The sequence below is a fragment of the Conger conger genome, chromosome 2 (genome assembly GCF_963514075.1).
Source record: "Conger conger chromosome 2, fConCon1.1, whole genome shotgun sequence".
Classification (NCBI taxonomy): Eukaryota; Metazoa; Chordata; class Actinopteri; order Anguilliformes; family Congridae; genus Conger; species Conger conger.
In genome coordinates this window covers 15,212,245-15,238,626 of record NC_083761.1, presented here as the reverse complement: position 1 = coordinate 15,238,626, position 26,382 = coordinate 15,212,245, and the positions used below count along the sequence as shown (strand labels likewise).

At 41.9% G+C, this 26,382-nt stretch overlaps 1 protein-coding gene across 1 annotated transcript; it reads right to left on the bottom strand.

The window, feature by feature from the left end:
• Positions 1–720: 720 nt before the first annotated feature.
• On the bottom strand, positions 721–21,873 carry reep3b (receptor accessory protein 3b). Its single transcript, XM_061231113.1, has 8 exons — positions 21,541–21,873; positions 11,912–11,984; positions 7,004–7,080; positions 6,591–6,711; positions 5,771–5,884; positions 4,313–4,457; positions 1,884–2,023; positions 721–1,689 (listed from the first exon to the last, which is right to left on the bottom strand). Exons 1-8 carry the CDS (start codon positions 21,570–21,572, stop codon positions 1,618–1,620), a joined length of 774 nt encoding a protein of 257 aa, XP_061087097.1. The 5' UTR covers positions 21,573–21,873; the 3' UTR covers positions 721–1,617.
• Positions 21,874–26,382: the final 4,509 nt, after the last annotated feature.

The window sequence follows — 26,382 nt, the reverse complement described above, 5'->3', positions numbered from 1 at the left end:
AACTACCCCCGTACACAAAAACTGAAAATTACTCCTTCCAAGAAAAAAAAAAAAAAAAAAAGGAAAAAAAGAAAACCTGCTTTTCTTGATCCGCACAGGCGCTGGAGAATACGCCGGCCAACTTCTCCCGTGAGCGGCGAGCGCAGGCATTAATCCTCATCAGCAGTCAATCACTGCGTCTGAGTAAAACACTCCAAACACAATCTGCGGTTCTCACTTGATAGATCTCCCCCGCCGTGCTTGTTTTCAACCTGAGTGGCAGCATTCATCAGGGGGGCTCGGCAAAGCAAACCTTTCCATCAATCCCAATTGAGGAAGGGGCGTTGACGACGGGAAAATTGAAAACGGCAGAGAGGCCGGGGCGAGAGCGGGGCGGCCGCGGCGCCCTCAGGACACGCGGGGGCCCTTTCCCTGCAGCGTGCCAGCTTGTCTTCGGGCGCCAGGCTCCGCTAGGCACCACTCATTAACACGGTCTCAGGAACCTCAAGCCTCCCTCGCCTGCCAAGTTTAACCTCCATAAGCCGGAGGAGGCACCTCCCGTCTCGTTCCCTTACACACAGCCCTTCAGCCAGCCCTCGTATCCTTTTCCATGCGTTGAAATCTGCCCAAGGCACTCCGGAGAACTGTCGACTCCCTGCATTTGCCATTGACGGTAGCCCTAGTATTATCCTGAAACAAGTAAAATATCCAGCAAATGCAACAGACACACGAAATACATGATTTGTACAAACCATAATCACTCAGGCTTTATTTGTTCATATGAAAGGTTTTTTTGTTTTCTTTAAACAAAGAATGAATCACCCATTCAACCTGAACATCAAGTTTCGGGGTAAAGTACAAAGAGCTTTGGTGTTCCCAGGTGTTCATTCACAGCCCTTTCCCTAAAAGTAGGCCACATTCTAAATTGAGAAGACAAGTTAAGATACAGCAAAGAACAAAGGCTTCCAGATAGGAATGTGCAAAAAGAAGGCATCAAAAAGACAACCTTTGCTTTGCAAGTGTTTGTACAAGCAGCCACGGAAACCAGGCGAGCCAATTTCCCTCAAGACACTTGAGCATATATCCTACAGATATCCCATGTCAAGTCCCTTAATCCCTTGTGATGGGTACTTCCCCCCCTAATAAGCAATAAGGGACACTTTTGGTCTCATGGTTTTGTCAAGAGTGTCAGAATAGTCAGATTTTTTTACTCTAAACAGTGTCACACACTAAACCTGTAAGGAGATACAGTACACAAACCTACATACGAAACACAAAAAACCACAGATTAAAATATAAATACTACAACTTCAGGCACACATGCCTGCATGACTACAAAGTAAAACTAAAATACTACAAAGTCAGGCATACATACAGAAGCAATTCAGACCAAACAAAAATAAAGTAAAAAGCACATCCAAACTGCATATTAAGGCACGAGTAACACACTTTCTTTAGAAATTCCAAATAAATAGTCTCTTTGAAAAGTATAAGAATCTTTTAACTTATACACTGTGAGCTTTAAAAACTGATAGGACCCTCAACCAATTCTAATGATGAAAATATTTACAGACCATTCCTTTTGAATGGGAGAACATGTTTATGTCAGTAGTTCAGTCCATGGAAAATTTGGAATCTTTAAAGTGCATAGTTGACAGTGTTCAACGTTGGTCTCCTTTTCCCCTTTATCTTCAGGGATCCATAACGAGCCTGTAAGGGCGTCAACACACACTGGTCACAAAGACGCTTACCTACAATTACCACATGAAACAAAAACATCACGAAAACAGACAAAACAAAAGAGCAAAGCCAAAATACCAGACTCAACAAAGATGATTAACCTGATCATCATAAATGATATTATACCAGTTTGTTTGTATACAAGAGCTTTTGTTCAACTTTACCTCTCTGCGAACTTTTGAGCGGGCGATTTTCACACTCTGGGACCTCCTGACGCCACGCTGGGACACGGCCTCGTCCTCCGATAAAGTGGCTTCCTCGTTTTCTTCATCCGTCTTACACTCCTGCTCGTATTGGTAATAGTCTGTAACAGGAAGGATAGGTACACACACACACAATTTCATGGGGGATATTAAAGGGGTGTCAGGTTTAGGAAATGCATGCCCCAGAAACATAACGCTGAAGTCATGGTATGTCTTCCTTGGTATGACAGAGTGGGGAAAACAGAAAAATGTAAATAAATAAATAAAATAAAAAAATTAATAAAATAAAAAAAAATTATAAAAAATAAAAACCTGTGGACCACTATATACTTTCTATGTCATTTGCACCGCATACTTGTATTGCAAGAATTTACACGCGTTTGATTTTAGACAGGTAGAGCATAGCTATGGAAATGAAGGGGGTTTTCACATTCTTAATTGAAAGGTAAACCATAGCTATGCAAATGAAGGGGGTTTTCCCCACACCATGTGGTAAGGAGAGTTAAAGATTTAACAGGGCGTTTTGACCAGCAGTGTCTGGAGAGGGGATGAAAGCTGGGCATGCGAGCGCTCTCTCCGCTGGCCTGATGTGTGGACTCAGTGAGGGGGAAAGGCCGGGGGGTCGGAGGGAGCAGCTGCCGGTCTCAGCCTGCTCCTGGCACTGCCGCCTCCGGCCTCTCCCTGGCCCGCGGGGGACCGGGCCAGCCAGTGCCAGGCCTGAGCACCCTCAAACAGCGCACTGTGACAAGGCACCGCGCTCCCAACCGGCGGGGCGGCGGTTCAGCCACTGATGAAAACAGCGTCGCCACAACACAAACCCAGGCTTGTTATGAGACTCCACCACATTCTTCTCCACCGGTGTCCATTTCCAAACTCGCCCATAAGGGGGCACCAGAGAAGCAAAGAAATATAGATTTTTTTGAAATCTTTTGTCTCCTCCTTTGTTTGTGTAGATATTGCCCACGTCTGTTTTCAATTACTAGAACAGAACAACTTCCCTGGGATTTAGAACCACACAATTAATTCTCGTAGGCTATTTTTTCCCTTTTAGCCATTTTGCTATATAAGCAGAAACTAATGTGTAATTACTTCAGTTATACCCACAAAACAAAACTGACAATTCTTTGAGAAATGAAGCAGGAAGCCGGCTTCCTGACGGCTCCATCGGAGGTTGTTGAGCCTGAACGCTTTCGGAAGTTAAAGGATCAAAGCAATTTCTATTAAATTTCAACAGCAAACCTATTGTGCGTGTGATGTTTCTGGATTCAGGATGATGAAAAGGTGCATCGTCCCAAAAATTATACAAGGGCTGTGACCTTTACTGACAGCAGAAACAGGCCTGAATATTCACGCACATTTTTTTCCCCCAAGCAAAAATTAGAAAAATAATAAAGTAATTCATTTACCCTCCATCTAAATCAAGACAACGCGCAAGCCGAAACACGGCGTATTGTTTAAACCTCGATCGTTCATTGACTAGATCGGCGCCTTTCTTCTAAGAGTGCGAAAAGCATTGCCATTTTAAAAGCTCCCTTTATGATGGCTTTATTGCAGACGAGATGAAAATGACCTGGATGCCGGTGGAATTTCAAACGCGGGAGCATTAGCATACGGAGATAGGCCACATTAGGTATTCCGCTCAGAGGCCGCCTCAGTCAGACGGGTTTTTTTTCTCCCCCCTTCATCTTCCGACAAAGCTCCTCTAGCCCACTCACGCTCACAACGCACCATTATTAGCTACGAAAAAAGGAAAATATTACAATATAAATAAATAATCATTTGGGGAGGGGGGGATGACTATAATGCCACCATCTAAGAGGAGAGGGGAAAAATATTGGGTCTCTTCTCCTTTTTTCTCTTTAATGGAAAACAGCTGTGGAATAGCCTTGAGGAAACGCTTTGCCTTTCGGTTCATCTACAGTGCAGCGGGGCCATCCTCTTCCTCACTGCGAAGAGCGCAGTGGCTCGCAAAGAAGCAGATCCCTGCACTTAGCGGCCCCCGCTACGGATGAACGCAACACCGCGGTCGCAGGAAGCGTGACACGAGAGCTCAGAAACAGGACCTGGGAAAGAGTGTAAAACGGGCTTCTGACAACGGTTGTGTTCCGTCATACTGCGTTTCGTTTACCCCGTTCCAGACGGTGTTTAGAAACACCGTCTGAAAAGGCCATCGCAGATTAATAATATATTAATATTGTTTGGGGTGAAGAGATGTCTGACCTCGGTTTATTTCAGAAAATACGTAGGCGTTTATGTATAGACTTAACTGGTGTAACCCCAAGAATTAAACAATAAAATGAGCACGGCCAAGGTCGAGGAACGGCAAGCGACACCCTCGCTGTAATTCCTTAACAGAGTAGATAAGGAATTTTTTGCAATATTAAGCATACCGTCATCGTCCGCGTTGGAGATCTTGGCTCTCCTGCCGGGGTTGGAGTATCCGGGATACAGCTGGTTGGGAGGATCGTCGTTGCCGATCTGCGACAGATCCTGCATACTGAAACTCCTCAGGCGCTCTGTAATGGCTCCTTGCCCCTGCACAGACCACATCAGTCAGTCTACCGCGCTAGGATTCTCACACACTAGCACACACAGCTTTCCTTCACACCGCCATTCAAATGTAAGACCTTGTGATTACAGACAAGAGGCATGAAAAACTAAATAAGGGTGATTTCTGGTTTGGGGAAAAATGTGGACATTTTTCCTGTTTATTTACCGTTAGGTGAGGTGAACACCATTTGGTCAGAAAGATAACACCCGTTGTGTTGGAAATTAATTTAAAACTGTCCATAATAGTGGAGATGAAATTCATCCTAAATGACGGTGTTATAAAGAGCAGAAAAGCCAGACGTTGAGATTTAGTGATGATGAAATGAAAGCCTGTTCAGGACGAGGTCACGGTGAGTGAGGTTACATGCACACCAACGACTGGGCTGTGACAAAACTAGAGGGAAATGGGGAGAACGAAATCTGTGAACGAAAAGAAAAACTAAAAGTATAAAGATGTATAAACGACAGAAAACGTCTACATGCTACATTGTACTCCTGTCATTACCTCAGTTTGAGTGGGAGAGAACAGACCATAGTAGCGTAGAATTCCTCTACGATAGTTTTTCAGTTGGAGAGCGACAGAGAGAGAGCAACATTGCAGTTAGGGCAAGTACAGGGAGGAGAGATGGAAAAAACAGACTGAAAATATGGTCACTAAGTGCTCTTTATGGAGGTCCAACCAGACACTTTTTACAAGCACTCCGGCGGCACATAATGGAGGCTGTTCAATATACACACACAACCATTTCTCATTGATGAACTTTCAAATAAACTCCCTGCATAGCGCACACGACTACTACATCAACTGTAAAAATTTGAATAGCCAGGTTTAGTGTAATTATAATAACAAATAAAGAAGCCAGCACAGTCTTGCACTGCAACTGAAGGCTTTAAATCACAATGAGGGTGTTGTAGGATTTCCGTGTTAAGCACCATTATGGAGTGGATGTTTAAATAGTTTAAAATCTACTAGTGGACCTTTACATTTACTCATATGACCGATTATGAATTTCAGGCACAGATTCTGGCCTTTGTTCGCATCCTCCTAACAAATCAGATATGATGCGCGCACTGAGCCTGACGCAAAAATAGAACAATAACTGAATGACCAGGGTCTGTAATACGATGGTCCGACACAGAAACCTGATCTCCAGTAAGGCACGGAGGAGGATACAACAGGCACCGTCTCATTTAGGATAATTCTCCCAGCGTCAGCAAAGAGCTCGTTTTTTGGCTCTTTGCGTCATGTCCAGAGAAATGTGTCCGATCCATCAGGAGGGAAGCCGTGGTACACTTGCCTTGACAGCTGCAGAGACGGCTGCGGTGGCAGCGATGGACAGCCCTTGTCTGCCGAAGCTCACCATGGTCGTGTAGCTGCGCTCTTTGGCTTGGACGATGTAGTCGTCGATTTCCTGGCGAAGGAAAGGAAACGGCAAGAGAACTAAAGTTGACATACTGCAACCATTACTCACACTGCATTGATAAAAAAAAAAACCTGCTCTCAAGCCAATTGTTTGCAATCAGGGTGTAACCAGGGCCAATTCATACATGTTCCACAACAGTCACTCTTTGGAATAGGTTCAAATGTAATACGGCCCCCTTAAAGCCAACCTAAGGTTAATATAAACGTCAATCCACCATTTGAATGGCATAAATACAGGGCACACAACTGGAAACACTTCTATGGCATGCGCACCCAAACAAGCTACACATTGTACTGCAGAAGAGCTTGCACCAATCAGAGAACTAGCACTCATCTCTTACGATAACAGGTAGCCTGTAGGCCCATGGCAAGTAGCTAGGAGGAATTATGCCGTGGTGCTGCAAGGAACCCTGGCCAATTTGAACCTACCCAACCACAACGATACCCCCGGTGCTCCTGGTCGTAGTCAGAAAATGACAAGACCCAGACTGCAGCTCAGCACGTCTAGGCTACAGGGCTCAGCCTAAACTGGAAGCTCAGGCATGGACTGCCTGAGCCAATAAAGGCCTGGCTGATTTCCCTTCTTTGACAAACGAGCCGGAGGCCCACACAAACGCTGCAACTACATTTAAGCTCCACAGGGGCAGAAAAACAGACTGCACGGCCCTTTGAAAAACACCGTCTGCAAGCATTACCCTTTCTCGGGAAGACAGCAGAGGGTGCAGGCATTTCCTGTAGATAAGACTGGCACCTCTGGTGTAGGGCGACAGAAGCCAAATCACAAAGGCAACCTTCAGCTCGTAATAGAGGGGAAACCTTCAACAGCAGAAGACATGGCAGTGGTGTTAAATGGCATCCTATTAATCATACAACATAATTGTATTCATTAACTTTGAATTCCTTCGAATTAATTCTAAATTAAAGGCAACTTAATTTCATTAAACGCTGATTGTTTTTTCCCCACCTCCCACGATTTGAGACAGCATAACACAAAAAATGAACTAAATTGCTTGTTTGTTTGGTATAACGCAATCAAGGGCAATCAACCAAATTAGGTATTTGCATAAAGTAATGTTATTGGGCATAATTAATTTCTTATCAATCTTACCATGCAACCGTGAGGTCTGTGACCGTTTCCACCACCGTGTAAAGTGCAAAGACAATCCAGTACATCATCCAGCGAACCTAGAGAGGCAGAAACAGAATTACTTCAGACTCAGCAAACAGCTGGAACACACACAATAGTAGGAAGTGAGAGGCTTTGAGGAGGGTTGCAGGAAACATGCGGGGGGAAAAAATGACAGTGCATATCTTGATATCAGTCACAGTGAAAGTAACACTTTCCAAAATCTTGAAGAATTTCTATTGTGTATCTAGAGATACTTTCCACCGACATTCACAACAGTTTAATCAAACCCTCCACTACAATTATAGCTTACTCCCACATTTGAAGAGGAAATAATTTCCATTTTAACAGTTTAATCTGAAAGATCACCAACATGCGATTAGAATGTTCTTGTAAATGAACCTTCTAATGTTGACGAACAACGACTGCCGGTAGAGAGAATTGTAGAGAAAATAATCTACACTTCAAAGGGTTAAATAAAAGGTAACAAACCATATTTACCCATTAATAGGGAAGAGAGAACTATAGCGATACAGCTCCTGATAAACCAACACAGGAAGGAAACTACACCGGGTGCACAAGACCAGACACGGTATTGACAGGTTTTTGGGACGCTTCTCCAATATAACCCAAAACTTGTATATATATATATATAAAAATACATAAAAACTGGCTACCGTAAATGGATTAAACTCGATACTTTCCGTTGCAACAGCAATTCCACTTCAATATTCATTATCAAAATGGTTTTCAGTTTTATATTGTACTGGGCATGACCTAACAATGGATCGTTACAACAAAAACATAAATTAAAACAATGTTTCAGTTACTCAACAGCCCCTGTACACATACACATACACACACACACACACACACACACACACACGCACACACGCACACACGCACCCGACAGCAGGGCCTCAGGAGCGCGTCATGAGATCACAATGTTCCAACGCATTTCCACAATATTATTTACAGATGTAAGTGCTGTGAAGCGATCGCATAGCATGAGCGGCATCTCAACAGGCCCGGAACATGCCAAATCCTGTCCGGCAAGAGGAGCTCCGCATCGCACACCTACCATAGCAATTATGACAACTGTTTTTCTCTCCAGAATTCACTGGTGAAGAGCCTAATCTTACCAGCAAGCTTAATTCATGAACATTTAACAGGCCAAAAAAAAAAGAAAAGGACAACGAGGCCCGGTGTATCCCGGGAGTGATAGTGAAACGCGGCAGAGTGCGAGAATCATTACTGCTGCTGCAGCAGCTCGGCTTTTCATCTCTCAGAGCACAGCGCGTTCCCTGCCAGCGCCTACTTTGTATGCTCTCCCTTTCCCGCGCCACGACTTCAGTTCCATCAGGCTTCCAGGGGCTTCTGAGCATTTCAATTTCAAAAGGTAACGCAGACGGTCATGTGATCCGCCCTTCAGCTCCGGCTCTCCCAGGCATTAGGTGATATTTTCAGCCTCGGTGAACAAAGTAAAATGGATCCGTGCGGCCCAGGAATTACTACTCTGAGCAATGTCAGATTTAATTGGCGACCTCGCCGTGAACTTACGCGGCGCTTGTGATTGCCCGTAAGTGATCAATGCGTGGCATCGGACTGGGGGGGGGGGAGGGCTGAGCGACAGCAAACTGACAGCCCCCCCCCCGAAAAATTTAAAAGAGTCGGCCTGCCGTCCCGGACTGGACGTTCTGACGGCTCTGACATGCGAGGCTGCAGGAATGCGGAGAGGATCTGACCACCGATCGCTGTCCACCAGAAGGCGGTGCCTATTTCTGCATGCTTCTGTGCAAATCCACCGCTGCGGCCTGTAATTACCCAGGCTGGATTCAAAAACGCAACAGCGTTTCTGCGAACCGTATCTTATGGCAGGAGAAATGAGGGGAGAACGCTATGGGTTGAGCACGAGGTTCTGGGATTGGGGCTGAACGTGTTTACAGTACACAGAGGAGTTTTTATTGCTTAACGAAAGCTGCTGAGTTAAAAAAAATAAAATAAAAAAAATAATAAAAACACATTTGAATAAGAATGACTGAAAACGCATAGCATTGAAATGCATTCAGATGCTAAAAATGTAACCTCTAGTTAAAAACAAGGTATAACGATGTCAGATGGAAGAGGAAAAGAACTAACCAAACATGTTAGAATAAAAATAAATTGCTGAAAAGGTTATTTGAACATGGGATGTGCTAAAAATGTAACGTCTCGTTAAAAAAAGGTATAGTCACTTTTGTGTGTGTGTATGTGTGTGTGTATGTGGGTGAGTAACAGAGCCACAGTGCACAACCCAGGCTATAAAAAGAAGCAGGGCACAATGCGTGATTTGTCCACTGCTATTTCTGAGTCACTTTGAAAAAGGTTCCTCAATTACTGGTTTGACATTCAGCGGGTATTCCAAGACAGACGTGACCACAGTCGTGACATGTGTGAGTCCACCACGCGGTTTCCTTAGGGAATGTTCCCTCCGTTTTTAAACCCCTGCCAGGCAAGGCAGCATCTACGCTTAGTGGCTTAACTACATGCACTCTTCAGCCCTACATTTTTATGAGCGCGGCATCGCATCCCAACCTGAAGAGTCTCTGAACACAACCGGAGTGAGATAAAATAAAACCGTTCTTGTTCAGAGATGGGACATTGACAGCATTTCAGTTCCGTCAGTTAAAGAGGGGCCGCATTTATAATCCGGTAGGCCTAAATTTGAATGCTGGCGGATTAATATAAATAAAAGAAACTTACATTTTCAATCAAATGATTAATCACGTGTCACTCCATACACACTGGGGATGACTGGAACAAGATGTTCCGTCAGTCAAAGCGTTGGATGACTTTCAGGACAGTCTGGTCATGAACGGCACTCGTTTTGCAAATCTTTACAGTAAGAGAGACACAGGCCTTCATATTAGAAATGACTTTCCACTGCAGCGGGCAAGCCGCCAAGACAACAAAATGTTTGCCAGCTACTTCCCGAAGTATGCCAAACTGGTCCACGCAGGATTTCCAAACAATAAATCACTGAAATACGGGAGAAAGGTCAGGCCTTAACAAAAAGCAGTCAGTCTACTTATATTTACCAAGAAATAGAAATTACATGGCTTTCACATGCTTTATGTTGGTGGAACAAAGAAAATATGAAGATATGATTTTTCAAAAGAAAAGAAAATGACCAAAGAACAAATTCAGCCAGCAAGGTAAATGATTATCTCAGGAAGAAATACTTTTCAAGCTTTAACATCAAGGTTGGCAAGATCTCAGACCAGTCTTCCACGTTGTCATGGAGACAATAAAGCAAATTCGTGAATGACGCAAATGCAGCTTTCAAACTTCTATGTGAAGTCTGCAATGACTTCCAAAGGGAAATATTCCATTACCAAACCCTTGAATATATGAAATATGCATACCCAATTCGAATTCGAATACTAATTCTAAACCTTCAATATAACAAATGGCTAAATGGTATCCCGCACATTTAAAATGTGGAGTGACACTGGTTTGGTTCTAATTAAGTTACCATACTGCAAGATATGAAAGGGAACCCAGCAATAAAGGCAGCAAAGAGACTGCTTGATTAGGCACCATGGAAACCAACGTGGTTCTGCTCAACTGTGCAGATGCGCTACGCAGGTTAAGGCTATATTTGCTATAGCCTCCAGGTCTGATTTCAAGAAGAATGCAATAAATTACATCATTCAGCTTCACAGAAAACAGCACTCTACAAGCGAAACCATTCTACATGTGCTATTGCAAATACATGCCCAGTTAAAAAAAAACGATTGTATTCGGTGATTTTGATTTACACCTAAATACATCGAACGAGCAGCGAACGTAACGAACGTTCATTGTAAAACCCGAACAAGCTGCCGGAAACGATACGACACACAGACCAGAATAAAACATCCTTTTTCCAGCAGTTGTAATACAGGAGCGAGCCCCAAGGTAGAACATTTCAAAGCGCGAACCGACAGAGCCGAGAAGAAGGCGCGGTAATTCGGCAGACTCCTGCAGCAGCTCCGAGGCCACGGAGAAAATCAATTCACGTCTCGGCGCCGCGCAACTCGGGGGTCCTCTGAAAAATTTGCTCAACGGGCCGGAAAGAATTAATCAAAGAGAACGGCCTTATCTTTGCGCCGGGCTGCACGAGGTACGGAGGGATGAACCGGTCGGGGAACGGGGTCGTGCGGAGTGCGGGTCTCTCTCCGCCGTAATAATGCGCTGTGAAATGAAGAGGAGGACGCGAGCGGCCTGTCCTTCGCCCAACGGAAGCGCCGCCGTTTCGGTGAACCCCGACGCTCAGAGAGAGAAGACCCTCGATGCCACGCCCTGGCAATTTCTCTGAACCGCACGGCCAATCTCTGCACACCGATACGCCGGGCGGGTTTAGCTGCGGGTCCTGAACAGGTTTCAGCTGGATTATTGAAAATAAATGTGGACCAAGCACACCCGAGAACACTGCGTGTGTGTGTGTGTGTGTGTGGGTGCGGGTGCGTGAGAGATAGAGATAGAGATGGAGAGAGAGAGAGATACAGAGAGATAAAGAATATTCTGGACTAGCCATTGTGAAAATAAACTGTTTTTGTCTAAAACACACAATGACAGGCAGCAGAGCCCAGTTCTGCATTCCTGAAAGGCACCTGCTTGGATCAATCAAGGACACAGGCCAAGCCCACACAAGCTTTTCAGAGAGTTGCCACAGAGACGACGTGTCAATCTTATTCTTTTTTTAACTCCGAATCCGCTGTCACTGCCAGTCCTCTCCCTTCAACATGCCTGGACTTGTGCTTAACACATGCATCGCTGGAAATACTCATTTAAAACATCACATGACTGGACATAATTTCATTTAAGTTAATTTCACTGGTAGTTCAAATAATGAACACTCATACTCACATATTCCTTGACATTCTTGTTTTTCACAGCTTTGTAGGAGCAGTAAGCAGGGTACAACGATCCAAAGACAAGCCTGTAAATAAGAAGAAAAGAAAGAAAATTGCCTCCAATTAATTACCATGAAAAATGCACTTTTACAAGTCATTTTTTCTGCTAAATGACTAAATTAGAAACTGTAATTTCCAAAGGATGTATATATTTTTCCCCCTCCAAAGGACAAGAGAACTGTTGCCAAACTGTTTACTTGTCCAAACCATAAAATGCTTGGCAGTTGCAGAAATGGACTCAAAAACGTGTAAGTAAAGGCTAGAACTTGGATCGTTTCAACAGTTATGGAAAAATTCTAACTGAGGTTAGACTACTGGCCCTGCGTAGACTCACGTCTCTGCACACGAGTCTTCAATCACCACAACAAATGAAGTCATCAAATAAAAATGCTAAACACGGCCCTGCTAGGAAAAAAAAGCCATTTCTGCTCACTGGCAGCCGAGTGGATGTACGGTCTCCTGAATATCCACCCACTCGCTTTAATTAAACGTTCAGAATGGAAAGGACACGGCACACGAGAAACATTCAAACGGGCAAACGCACCTCACGTGCACTGGCATTAGAGACGGTACAGCGCGCGGTGTTTTCGCGGTTGCTGACGGGGGGAGAGAACACAGCCTGTCCTGCAAGGGGAGATGACCTGCGCTAATACACCAGATGGGAACATCGCCAGCCTTTCATCTGGAGGCTGGTTTCAGCTGAGTCTAATTTATTATGTTCCACTCTGCTAGATTTGTGGGCACTCCCGTTTAACTATGTATGGAGCCTGGAGACGAGGGAGGGGGGAGGGGGGTGGGGGCACCGTTCAAGCTTTCCAGCTGCATTAGGCAATTAGCGCGCTGTGTGTACACTGCAAACACGACTACCGTGGCAGGACCAGAGCCGCGGCCATCACATGACTCGCCCTTCCAAAACACCCCCAAAACGCAACTAAAGAAGGAACAGAGGGGGTAGTCTCATTTGCATGAATACTGGATGGAGATGGAGATACTACCGCTCTATGTTCCAATAAATCAAAGCTTCCAAAAACAACACAAGCCAAATAACACTGAGCTGTATTAGAAATGGTCTCTCCCACCCCTTCCCCCCCTTAAAAAAAAAAGATTTAAAAAAAAAAAGACATTGCGATGGTGATAGAATTTGCTATTTGCAGAGCAGAGCAGAGGCTATTAATCCAGACTGTGCTGCCCATGCAGAAGAGGCAGCTGATGAGAAGGCTTGCACTGGCAAAAGCCCCATCTCAGCAGGATCACTGCGACGGCATGTGTGGCACTGCGGTCCTGTGGACCATGCAGAAGGCACACTGTGACAAGATGACCAATTATATCCACGCGGTTACGTCGACTGAACCGGACCGTCACCGTCCAGAACGTTGCAGTCAGTAGCCCGAGAATGCTTCCGAAATAAAAATCGATGGAGAGTTTTACCAGACGTCTTACAAAAAATAAAAAAAGCATTGATGTGAGAATTCATATTGACATATTGACATGCCTTTAAGTTATTGGTGGTAATGAACGACACTCATGGGGGGTGAAAGCAGTGTATTGCACCATGTAATTATTGGGAAAAAAAAAAAGGATGTCTGATTTTCTTATCCCTCCACAGAGTAATGAAAACAAAACAATTACTGTCATCATGTTTGAAGATGAAAACACCGCTCTTCCAACAGAAAACCCCTCGTAAAAATATTTTTCTAAAAATGACTGGCCAGGGATCTTCCCTGCTAGCAGCAAGAGAGCCGTTGAGCTACACAGCCAAACTGCCTCTGAAAAGGATCTCTTCTCCCCAGTACATAACTGATGAGAAGTCTTGACTTGCTGCTGGCAGAATGATTTGTGATCTATTATTCAAGCCAATCCAATGGTGGGAAAAAAAACAAAACACGAAAACCTGGAGTGAGTGCCTCACTGAAAAATGTTGAGAGAACTATGACACATTTCCATTTACGATCCACACCGTTGGCAAGGCTTCCAAATATACATTTAAGTCGGTCTAAGTGTAACGGTTTCAACAGCTAAAACACAAGGTCTGTCACAGTTTGTACCCTCCTGAGTCTTTAAAGAGCCAGTCGGTAATACGAAAGCAACAACGCAGAGGGGGGGAAAAAACCACAGTGTCGGTTTCCTCGACAGGCATTAAGAAATAGATTTCTCCTTCAACAAATCTGCAAATCCGCGAGCCAACTCTCCGAGCATATATTTATATAACGTGAAACTTTGTCTCAGTTTTATGTTTCATGGCGACAGTCCAGAGATCCACCTTGGCAGCCGTTTATTTTCCTGTTGCCATAGAAACAACAGGGCTCCACGGTTCTAACAATAGTTAGTCAGCTCCAGACCTTGCACAAGCTTCCCCACCTGGAACGCAGTAATTTGAAGGTCTCTGCAGCAGCCTCCGCTTAGTTCAGAAATTGCATTTTCACTCATTTAGCCGTGTTCTGCAAATCAGCTTTGACGGAATCTGCCCGTGGCAACATACATTACCGGCAAACTGCAGCACAAAATACCTACATTTCAACACCTAAAGGTATAGCTGCATTCATGTTAAAGGTAGATTCCCAGAACATAAGCCCCTTTTTCAACATATTCACGTTCAAAACATCAACCATGCACACAGTGTTACAAATCATATGTACATTATATATACACATGGTAGAGCCACAACAGAAATATGTGCTGGAAATTCTGCAAAATATGAACTGAACAAATGCATTAATTTAAATCAAAATGTGGTACTGTCAAAAGACCACATTAAAACAGGCAAGACTACTTTCATTTCCATTAAGTACAGCGCACCAGGAACATAATCTCCCCGCTGAAGCAACACCTAAGTGGTTGCTAATTTCAGCCGTCCGTTACTGACGTAGAGCTGAAATTAGTAGTACAAGGAGCCGGAAGCAGAAGTTACGAAAGGCGAAAATATACGTCAAAGACAATTCAAGCTCGTCAGTATGCCACGCGTGCACACTACAGCGTTCCCTGCTCATCAATTCAACAGCCCAGCAAAAGCATGGCTGCATCCCTCGCTTCGTTTAAAACCAAAAACATGCCACTGCAGAAAATACAAAACTCCCTTTAAATGATGGAAATGTGAAAACAGTGTATAGAATGCACTGCTTTTGCATTCTTTGCTTCCATTAATAAAAAATTATGTTCAATTAATCAGACTCTTTAAACTACCCACAGTCAAACGGCTTCAAATGAATGCTACGTGTCAAATTGTGACCGATTACAACAGCAAGTGCATTAAATTCAAACAATGAGTATTCTTCATTCCCACACTATCATCAGACAATCACAAAATGGTTTAAATATGACTGGCCAATTCAAAATGAAGTGTACATCAGCCAGGTAATGTTAGCTCTTATTGTCGGAGAATCGATACTTAAACCGATACCTCAGGGGAAAAATTGTGTCAAGACCGTGCACGTTGTCTGATTTGAATGGGCAAAAAGTCAAGTGAATTTCCTATTACCATGAGAAAAATGAATGCACTCTCATTGACATGGCAATTTCAACTGAGAGCCAATGCTACTACGATCCACCAATTCTTTTTGAAACCCATTCATGACATCGCCTGCAACTTAAAGGACTGTTGTTTGGGTCGCTGACATCAGAAATTTGACACGATAAATACGATTAAGCGATGCGTTAAATAGATTTTGACGCGTCAAACAAAGCTTACTGACCAATCGGGGTTTTGAATGTTACTGTACCTTCGTCACATGTGGGAAAGTAACACAGGTCAACGTTATTGATAGGTCTGCTGTTTACAGTGTGCCAATAAACTATGCAAATTAGATAGAAAGCAAGTGTGTGGAAATTCCTTGCAGGCTATGGGGTTGTTGACGACCGATCACACAGAAATACATTCCACACTAGACTATTTGTCATGCCCAGCGCATGTGACAGCAGCTACAAAAGGAGCTGGAAGCAGGTCAAAGTCAAATATAAAAACCTATTGCAAACAGGTATTGCAGTTCAGCTTATTCACCAAGGTGGAGACTACAAGTTAGTGTTACACCTCACATGACATTTGGGAACGCTATTAAAATATTTGATTAAGCCTATACGTAGCTAAATAATCTACCGCCATTGTGAAACCCTCTTGCAAGTTATGTGAAATTTACCTGTACTTTGCCTTTTGCATTTTATGTAGGCAATGAACTATTAAGTCTGCATAAACTGTGAACTTGCTTTGTGAAACCTTAAATCCTGACTTCATCCCAAAACGGCAACAAATTAATCTGGTTAACCGAGTTAGCCACATACATGAAACGGGGTTAGCAAACAACGGCACTGGTGTATAGGTGAGTGACAACGGGGTGCAGGCGTCCTAGGTTGTCTATGTCTGCTAGGACTCTAAACTGTTAAGTGTGCAGTGGTGCGAGTCAAGAGGATGCAGGTTCAAATTAATACAATTTATTCAACATTGTGCAGAGCAGAAATATAATTACGTGGAAAGGTGCAATATGAATAGCTATACACGAATGGTGTGCAGGAGGTCGTATTATCGAGTCTCCTCGAACCATTCCATGTTTCCCTCTATATACCCAGGGTTTACAGGAAAAAAAGAAATTCTCAAATGAAGAGTCACAAGATGGTGGTAACAACAATGGTCCTGTTGATGTTATTTCTGTATGTCTAACAAACCTGGTTAACCTTTGTAGCACAGTTGGATGCTGACTCACAGGTAACTTGCATTACCTGTGGTTTATTCCTACAAGACCTTTATTCAGCAACCAGGGTAACACACCGCCAATGACACCAAACTATTTCCCACAATGAGCTATATAAAGACACTAAGCACTGTGTGGAAAACCTATGATCTATACAGTACTATTTCACCTCAACAGTTCTGGGAGCATTCCACTGAGGTGGCAGAATTGCGCAGAGGCAGCAGAATGATGGGAGCAATATTCCTGTATTGAGGAGCACTGTCTTTTCATCAAGCCTTGCTGACCCTGTGACACTTATGTAAAATGCCCTACATATATATGTACATGAAATAACATGGTAGCTTGGGATTTCTGTCTCAAGCAACATCACAAAGGCAGACAAGTGTTTGGGAATGAAATTTCATATGCCTACTGAAGAATAAAAATAAAAATAAAACATTTTAATCAATCTGTAGGAGTCAAAATCAGACCAGAGATAATTAAAGTAAGAGAGAATACTTGGCTCCGCCTTCAGAAAGTTAAACAATTAAGTGTTCCTTACAACAATGCATATCAACACAGCAAGGCACATTATGGACACAGCTTACATACAAACAATGCAAAATAGGGAATGCAGGAATGGAATGAATGATTACAATATGTACTTCCATACTATCAGTGATTATTGAAACATTTTCCCTTTAGGATGCAATACTTTTTGTACCATATTGTTCTGTATGCAGCACAGCTGGACTCACAGGTAGCTTGCATTGCCTGTGGTTTATTCCTACAAGATCTTTATTCAGCAACCAGTATACTTCACCACCAATGACACCAAACTATTTGCCACAACATGAGCTATCTAAAGACACTAAACACTGTATGTGGGGAAAACCCATCAACTCATCAGTTCTAGGAGCATTACACTGAGGTGGCCCTGTGTCAACATGGTAAACACAGTCTGTTTCCTTTTGGGGGTCTGCAGAGAGGCACACTTATGTAAAATGCCCTACAGGCCCAACGGCTGAGTGGATCTTATGACTACATCAGGGCTTAAACCACCACTAGGCTACAGGCAGCTCCCCGTATCAGCAATGATCAACATATAAGCCCATATGCTAAACTTGCTAAATGCCATTACCATGCTACTAGTATTTTCATATGCCAATTCTTTGTACTGGAAAAATCCTCAGTTTCAGCTCTGTTTTCTGGTAATACATAGTACCTGTCTGTGCAAAGCTAGTGTTCACTGTTATATTTACTGAAAGCAGTGCCATGCATGCATCTTTCATATAATGGGATTGAAACAATACGCAATTTAATTTTATTAACACCACTGAATTTCATCACAAATGAAATAGATACTATAGATTTATTCACGGTTATCGGCATAGTCTTTCATACATTTCACACACAAAAACATGTGGCTCTATGCAATCCTTTCAATGCAATACCATCTATGTATGAAAGGTGGTCATTGTATCTGGAGAAAATTGCAACAAAAGTGCATCAAGACTGGATGTTTGGTTCAGCTCTGGAACAAATCGGCCATTATGAATACCCATCTGGATATTGTATTTCAACTAAGTGGAACATGTATTTGGCTCTTATATGTGCACTGAGTGATGAAAATATTATGGCAGTTAGCTAATACGGAATGAACTAGTGACATCCACAGCTCCAGATCTGCCTTTCTGTAGTGCCACAGAAGCTTTTAAATTAAGAGCCAACTTTCAAGAAGAGAGAACAGTGAAACACAGTCCATCTTATTTTAACATTAGCATTATGTGTGCCATCAAGCGCTTCAGATATAAAAGTAGACAGAACGCATTCTAAACTGTTGCTTTGCACCTTTCTGCCTCCAAAAATAATCCCTTGACAATAGTGATAACTCGGGTGGACAAGGAGCAAGTGTTAAGGCAGCTGCGCTGAAGCTAAAAATGTCTTTCTTTTTAAGGCCATCGCGTTTAAGGCCCCCCCCCACAGCTGTCGTGAACAAACTGCTGCTTTTACATACAATTTAATGGAATCTTCCTCGTCACTTTTACATTTCTTAGCATTGCTCTCAAGGTATCAGACATACACGTTTCAGCACCCCTGCTTTGTGCCACGCACTCTTATTCTAGGTCATTCCATCATTACATTTGTACTTTAGCAAAGGAGGAGTATACCCGAAAACAGAATTAACCGAGAACTCAGTTACAAGACAGTGAGGTCTAATTGACACATTCTGAATATACAACACGACAAGTTTCCACAGTTCTGTTCTGTTTGAAAGCAAACAACAAAAAATATAGCATATCACATTTGTAAATCCACCTTACACACACAGCTCAGCGATTGGAAGAATCTCAACAATAACATTACGAACCTTTCGACAACTCATTTGGTAAACAAGGAAGTCGGTGCAATATCTCCAGCGCATCTCTTACCCGAAACTGCTTTTAATCCGACTCTGGAATTTCCAGAGGCTCTAAGGCAATTGCATTTTTTGTTTTCTTTTACTTTAAACATAGGTTTACGAATCTGCAAATCACTACATGTTTATGCGCTTCAGTGGACAAATCACACAATTAAGCTAGACGTTCGGTTAGCATTCATTCTCCGGCCACTGATGCCTCAAGACTTGCCTGACAGAAACCAATCCGTCTCTCTCAGCAAAAAATGAGAAGGCCGCACATTATCCTGGCTGAGCGTTCTCACAGAAAGGAGCATTTCTTCATAAAAATGTGACTCAAAGGAAACAGTCCCTGCCAGGAGAGTTCTTGAAACAATTTGGTGAAGCGGGGGCCTCATTTTCACTGCGAGCAGCTGAAAAAATAAAGCCTTCAGACAGGCCTTGACATTCTGTTTCAGGTCAGCTTTGGGTTTCCTGCTAAGAAATACTGACACAGTACACCACAAGGCCCTTAGCAAGCACAAAGAAATGGTAGGAAGCCAAATGCAGAAATCCTGAGTGCACAACATCTGTTTCAAGTACTGAGGTAGAGGCTTCTTCCTTGTTTCCTTAAAAAGCCAAATATTTTGCAAAGGCTACAGAGCAACTCTCGGCTCAAATGTCAGTATTTGTAATTGCTTCCAATACTAGATGAATAGACCTAACCAGTAGTCCCACTATTATTTTTTTCCTTTTCTCAACCTCTCGAAATGGGCATTTAAAGAGTTAATTCCTAAAAATATCTAAATGTGCAACATTTCATATAAACTATCCAAAGAAATCCAGCCACATGCTGACAGGGTTGCAAAAACAGATACAAGTACTGAGAATTTAAGTGCAGACTAAAACTTTTGGGTACTGTCCCTTGTGGCATTTAGATTTTGGAAAACCTTTAAGTTTTAAAGACAAATTATCTGTAGTGAAGACAAACATAACAACTAAATTAGTTTAAAAAATGTTTTATGTGTTTGCAGTAATTCTAAAAAAATTCTGAAAGAAGAGAATCATAAGAATGCCAGCTGGTTGCACACCAATAGCCTCACTCCCTTAAACCCTAATTTGGCCAACATCCATAACATAGTAAATATACAAAAGAAAAACCATGACATCAAATCATTTCCAATCAGTTGAGATTCTAAAAAGTGGAATGACACATCGACCACACCTAAATTTCTTTAAGTGAACAATAACGAAAAGGAAACGCAAACAAGGAAAACCAGTATATTTTTTTTCCCCTCTCTCGTCTTGCCAAACATGTTTCAGACAAGGAGACGATGTTTTTTCTCAGATTAAATTGGCAACTGAACAACTCGCTTGTATGATTTGTCCTTGCATACAGGTTTTCAAGTAAATGTACTGGAAATGTATCAATGCAATGTTCCACTGAAAACGATTTAACATCCAACTAAATGACAAAGAAAACAAAAATTTTGATGAGTGCATTTATCACACTTTACAGTTAAACCAATCAGTAAAACCATACATTCAACATTCAACCGAACTATATGCTAGTTTACTCTCGTGTGGGTAAGGCCGGGGCTTATCCTAAACATGCATTTCAGTAAACACAGCCGCATTGCAGAAAGTAGTCCATAACCAAATCGTTTCCATTACCAATATAAATGTGCTGTACAATTGCCCTACACAAATAGCCTAACCACCACCAGCATGTCATCTTTAACGAATTAATAAAACTATTCGTGGTTGAACAGTAATTCACCAATTAAGTAGTTTGCTTTTGCTTTAAGTGAAAAAAAAATAGTGACATAAAAATAAGCGTAACAAAAAACAGCTCAAATTGACTCAACATTGCTAGGGAGCTGGCAAAACCAGCATTAAGATAGCTGTCTACGTTTAAAGTTAGCCACACAAAAATAAATCTATAAAAATAAATAAAAAAGTAAAAACTGAAACCTAAATTCATAATTTAACTGCGAAGGTTAACGTAAATAATGGGTGGATTAAATTAGTTAATGTAACCTCTCTCCCATCTACGTTGTGAGCAAATTAGCAATGTTATTTCTGTGTCTCGCAGGAATCTTGTTAGCAGTACGAAGTTAGCGAGATTTCACTTCGTATGTTGCTAGCTCTCTTAGCTCAATAGCAACCTACCTGCTAGCAAACGTTAGCCGCTTTCGTTTTATCATTCAATCCTTACGTGCTAGCTAACAATATACATATTTACAACGAGCCATTGCTGGTCAAGTATCAAATACAAATTGGAAATATGAAAACTAATGTGAAGTTAGCTAGCACGCAGAGGTTATTTGTAAACACATCACACGTCAAGTTGTCAGCCACCTAGCTAGCTTTCCCAAAACAAAAGCTAGCTAAGCTAGCTAGCTATCATGTAGCCAACCATGCCACGAACAGCAAGCTTGCTTATAATAAAACATTCAACAAAAGATAGCATGTTGGTCATTAACAATGCAAGTATTTACAGCTGGTAAACAATTCGGTAATGTACAACGTTAGCCTTTGACTTACAAGACCGCTCTCGAGATCAGCCAGGACACCATCTTTCTTCAACTCGATCACCTAACGTTAGTAGAGGAGTGGGCCCGGTGGGGTTGAAGAGGGCCAACGCCAGGCCAGTTTCGAAACTTAAGGTAAACTTTGTAAATGCTACCAAACCAATGTCTACGAGGATGTTGGGCTCACTACTAAGGACATTAGCCAGCAGTTATCTCACGAATTACGTAACACGCCACTCGGGCATGAATACAAGGCACCTGACCGTTCCCTTGTTTTAATTTAAATCTCTCCCTCTGTCCAATACACCTCCTTCGCTTGGGCTTGTTGCTACTTGTGGCGACGGTGGCGTCACTCAATTGAATGCGGAGGTTCTGCCTCTTACTTTACATGATTGGCTACATGTGTACTGTTTGTATATAGTCTTCATACGGATTGGCTGAGAGAAATGCTACTCCTTTAAGTGTCACATGCGCGGAAGGGGTGAAATGTGTTTTCAATAACGCCATGTAGAAAATACGCACAGGCTTACTGTGTTTCAACGTGTTGTATGGTGGATTTCAGGCCAATCAATGTCGAAAGCGTTGAGTGTGTGCTGAATAAAATATGCCTTCTCCTGAAGTGAGCGTAACTGGCAGTCCACACAGGAATTAAGGAAACTGAATTATCCTCGGTTTTTAAACTCATGAAGGAGAAGGAGTTTGGTTCACTTATGCCAGTAAGAAAGTGAGGTTACCACGATTACCCACGAGATTCTCTGGGACATTATGTTCCGAGCCCAGGCACAGGGGGCCCCAGGATAAAGGGTGTAACTGCTTTTAATCTTTACAAAATATTGTAAAGATGACTCAGCCACTCAGTTTTGCTTGCTTTATTGTAATTATTTCATACCTGTGATGAATGAAACTGTGCTGCTTTCCTGTTGCATTCAGGCCTGATTTTGAAACCTTAAGTCTTTCAGTGGCATTTTCCCTTTCCTTTTATTGCTATAGGGCCAAAAAGCCCTTAATGACGTCCACTTGCTACCACACAAATTCCAGTTATCACAACACTATGACTTCAAACATATAACCAATGCACTGTGTGCATGAACGCAATTCAAACATAAACATACAGCAGCAAGCAGATACAGTGCTTGATTTTACCTTTGACAGAGATGTTTACTTCTATCTCTCCCTGTATAGCCTACTCATTCCTAATGTACTAATTGAGCATCTCACAACACATTAACCCTTCACTGTTGTTTACTAAATTAATTTGGAAAGCTGCAAGCAATGATGTATTATATGTCTGTTTAACTCTCCCTTCAGCTTTGATGCTTAGCGAAAGAGGTATAGTAATGCGATGTGAGATGGTATCCGTGAGCAGCATTTTCCACAGTCAGCATGTTACCAACCATCTTCCACACACATACACACACACACACACAAACACACACACACACACACTTCTATATATTCAGTAACATTAACTGTGTTATTCATTCACTTTACTAGCTATTATACTACACCTGATTGCTACTTCATTCTATTGTACTAATTGGATTGTTTTTACAGTTCTGTGGCAAAGCCATTCCTCCTGTTTCTCCTCCTTGTCATTCTTTTCCACTGCTCAGTAAAGGGGCCTTTGTCCTGTCTTACACCCCCCAGGCCTTGAAAGAGAAGAAGGGAGTACAAGAGATAACAGATGCAGCTGGCCAGTGAAGAAGACAAAGATTTATTTTCTCACTTAATTATATGTTTTAAATATAAAAATGTAAACAAAGGTGTAGGCATAATTGCCTAGCAACCTGACATATAACCGATCTTTGTAATATCGACCATTGCCATCTTGAATAGAATGGAATAATTAGCAAACGTTGGGCCCTTCATCCTGAACATCCAGAGTAATATAATGAAAATATATTTTTTACAGTTTAGAGACTTTGTATAAAACCCCTGGTAAATGATGTCACTCGTGAGACAGTCATAACTTTGAACTCTGTGGTTGTTGTCTTCTCCCAAGTGCTAGTTTTAAAATTGGCTGAGAACTGCATCTCTGACTCTGCCTGGTGCTTTCCTCTGGCTACTGCCTGAGCAGTCTTTCCCCTGGTTCTTCCTACACATTCAAAGATCAGCAGAAAACATGAAGGGAAAGTGGAAATGGTAAATCTTTGGAAATGACAGAATTGAACAATTGCTTGCACTCTGATGGACTGGCAGTTTATTTCTCACTGGGAGAGAACGAAAGGATAAAGGGGATGCAATGAAGTCTCTCACTGAAACACAAATAATTACTAGTACTGTGAGTACTACAATTGCTACTATGATGCATTATGGTGATGATGATGATGATGATTATTATTATTAATATTGCACCATTCTCAAAATTAGTTGCCATTTGAGATATATTTTGAAAGAGAAAATCAAGCATGTCATAACTGTCAATTGCAAAAATGCATTTTATGGAAAATTGTGATTTATAGGCGAGTGATGTACATGGTGCTACAGATCTTTTTTTTGCCTACTCGTTGTAACCTACTGTTAGTTTGATTCCATCTGCATTATTTATTATTTATTATTTTCCACTTAATGATATTGGATGTATTGTTTTGTTATTTTGTTTTTTATTTTGGTTTGCCACATAGATTATGCCACATTAGAGGACATAGATTAGACTTTTGCATCTGAATTTAAACCTTCTTGTGTTTTCTCCTGCTGGGGAATGAACTGCTGCTGAGTAAAGGATTGCCATGAGGCATGTGCCCCACTGACAGCAGGTATAGACAGCCTATATAGCTTGTTCTCTCTGAGCAACCCCTGTCCGGTGTCCTTATCACAACTTTGCCTTCACACGAAAGGAAGGCAAAGGATTGCTTCAAATAATACCAACGTGCAAGGATTTTCAGATGGAGATTAATGTCCATGCAGGGATCAAGGCTACGACATCTATTTTCACATGACCTAATCCAGATCTGATCATTGGCTGCTGAGGAAGTAGGACTCCCAAAGGCAGTCTACTATGTAAAATAATAGATTTTTGTGTAATGGATTGCTCAGTCTGAAATGTTTCTTGCCCATTGAATGGTATTTTTCTGGCTTCACAATGTGAAGATATTCAGAGGAGGAATCATTCTGGGAATAAAAACAACCGATAATCAATGAAATCCTGGATTATGAAAGTGCAAACACAGCCCTGCCAATCTATGTATACATGTATATTGGTAGTAAACCACTTAAAAAGGCAATTGGGAACCATGTCTTTTTATTTATTCATTACGTAACCTAGCTTAGATAGATTTGTCATTTCTATATTGATGTAAGAATTAAATTTTTTGCCCAGTCAATAGCTAGATTAAAGGGAGATGTGTTTAAGATATCGGACCAATAGAAATACATGGGCATAGTGTGCCTCTCAGCAAAGCAAAGACATTTTCCACATGTAGTGGAATGCGCTTGGCAACAGATGACGTCTGTGAATTGTGGACTCGCGCTAATCTTGTTGTTATTCATGAACATGTCTGCAGCTGAGGGAAATTCCCTTCTGGTTCTCTGGCCTCACTAGTGAGGACAGAACACAATGCACTGCAGCAGCAAATGCATTACAGCCATGTAGAATTAAATAATTTTAAAAAAGATGATTAAATATAGAAGGTAAATGAAGCACATTATTGTGTAGTCAACCTTTTAACATACACAATATCAGTTGTCATTTGAAGAATTTGGTTGCACTTTCAGCGGAATATCGGAGCCATATGTTAAAAGGGAATATTCATTGTTCAAAGCTGACTGCCTCATTCTCTTCTTCCCATTGTGTAGCACTTGAAGATCAAATTAAATTAATTATTATCTTCACAAAGGTATTAATGTGATTATCTCATTTTAAATGGTAGATTGTTTAACTCCTATATTGAACATACTAAAGCACTCTGGGGCAGTGGTAGTAATAGTAATTATAGCTAATGTAACTATATGTTCATTGGCTTGCTCGTCATTGTTATCACAGCATCAAAATGTATAATAAGTGGCATAAACACTAATCAATGATATGTCATCGAGCTTAAGCACATTGTTATATTGTCTGTTGACAATGTATGTGACCATTGCATGCATTTTAAAATATAAATGGGGTGAGCATGCACCGCATGAAAATATACATATTTATGTCAAATTCTAATGTATCAGTCTGGCTATGCACCATGGGGCTGTGATTCATGCATAAACAAACTGCGAAACACCACAGTGATTACTGTTGACCGCAAACATGATGTTACTGTTGCCGATTCTGATTGCAATCATCGGTGCTGAAGAGGTTGAAAATTAGGACTCTGTGATACGGCTTTGCATTAGCACATCCCTGCCTGCCTCTCAGGCTTTCAGGACTGTGACTCTACAGCCTGGCGTGCCGTAACAGCCATCACTGGAACACTATGATTTGTGATTCCATCAGCTGGCGGGATATCTTTCTCCATCTACTGCCCTGACCTGAAGGTGACACAAGGCTGATTGCCTCCGGTGGACATGTTTTACATACAACAGCCCACCCTTTATCCTCATCACAGCACACCCCATAAGGTCAACCTCGGGGGTAGCAATAAACTAGTGAAGAAAGAAGCACAATAGCACACACACAACATAATTGATTCTCTGAATGTGAAGCGGCATTAATAAGGCTGTGGAGGCAGTGAGATGAAAAATCCTATTGGGAAATTCATCTCACACACGATCATCATAACCACAATATCTTTTTAATGTTTGGCTTGAACTATTTAATGTATGTATCATGATGCAGATAGGGATATTATATATATAGTTTCATGAGCATAAATATTACCTTAAAGACAACCAAGGTTTACTTTACAGCGTTCCTATTATTCTG

Excerpts from the sequence above, each read along its gene's own strand:
- reep3b (XM_061231113.1), bottom strand. The coding sequence starts at position 21,572 with ATGGTGTCCTGGCTGATCTCGAGAGCGGTCTT. Across the intron at positions 2,024-4,312 it reads CTCCAACGCGGACGATGACG|ACTATTACCAATACGAGCAG; the intron begins GTATGCTTAATA and ends TTCCTGTTACAG. Across the intron at positions 1,690-1,883 it reads GCTCAAAAGTTCGCAGAGAG|GCTCGTTATGGATCCCTGAA; the intron begins GTAAAGTTGAAC and ends ACGCCCTTACAG.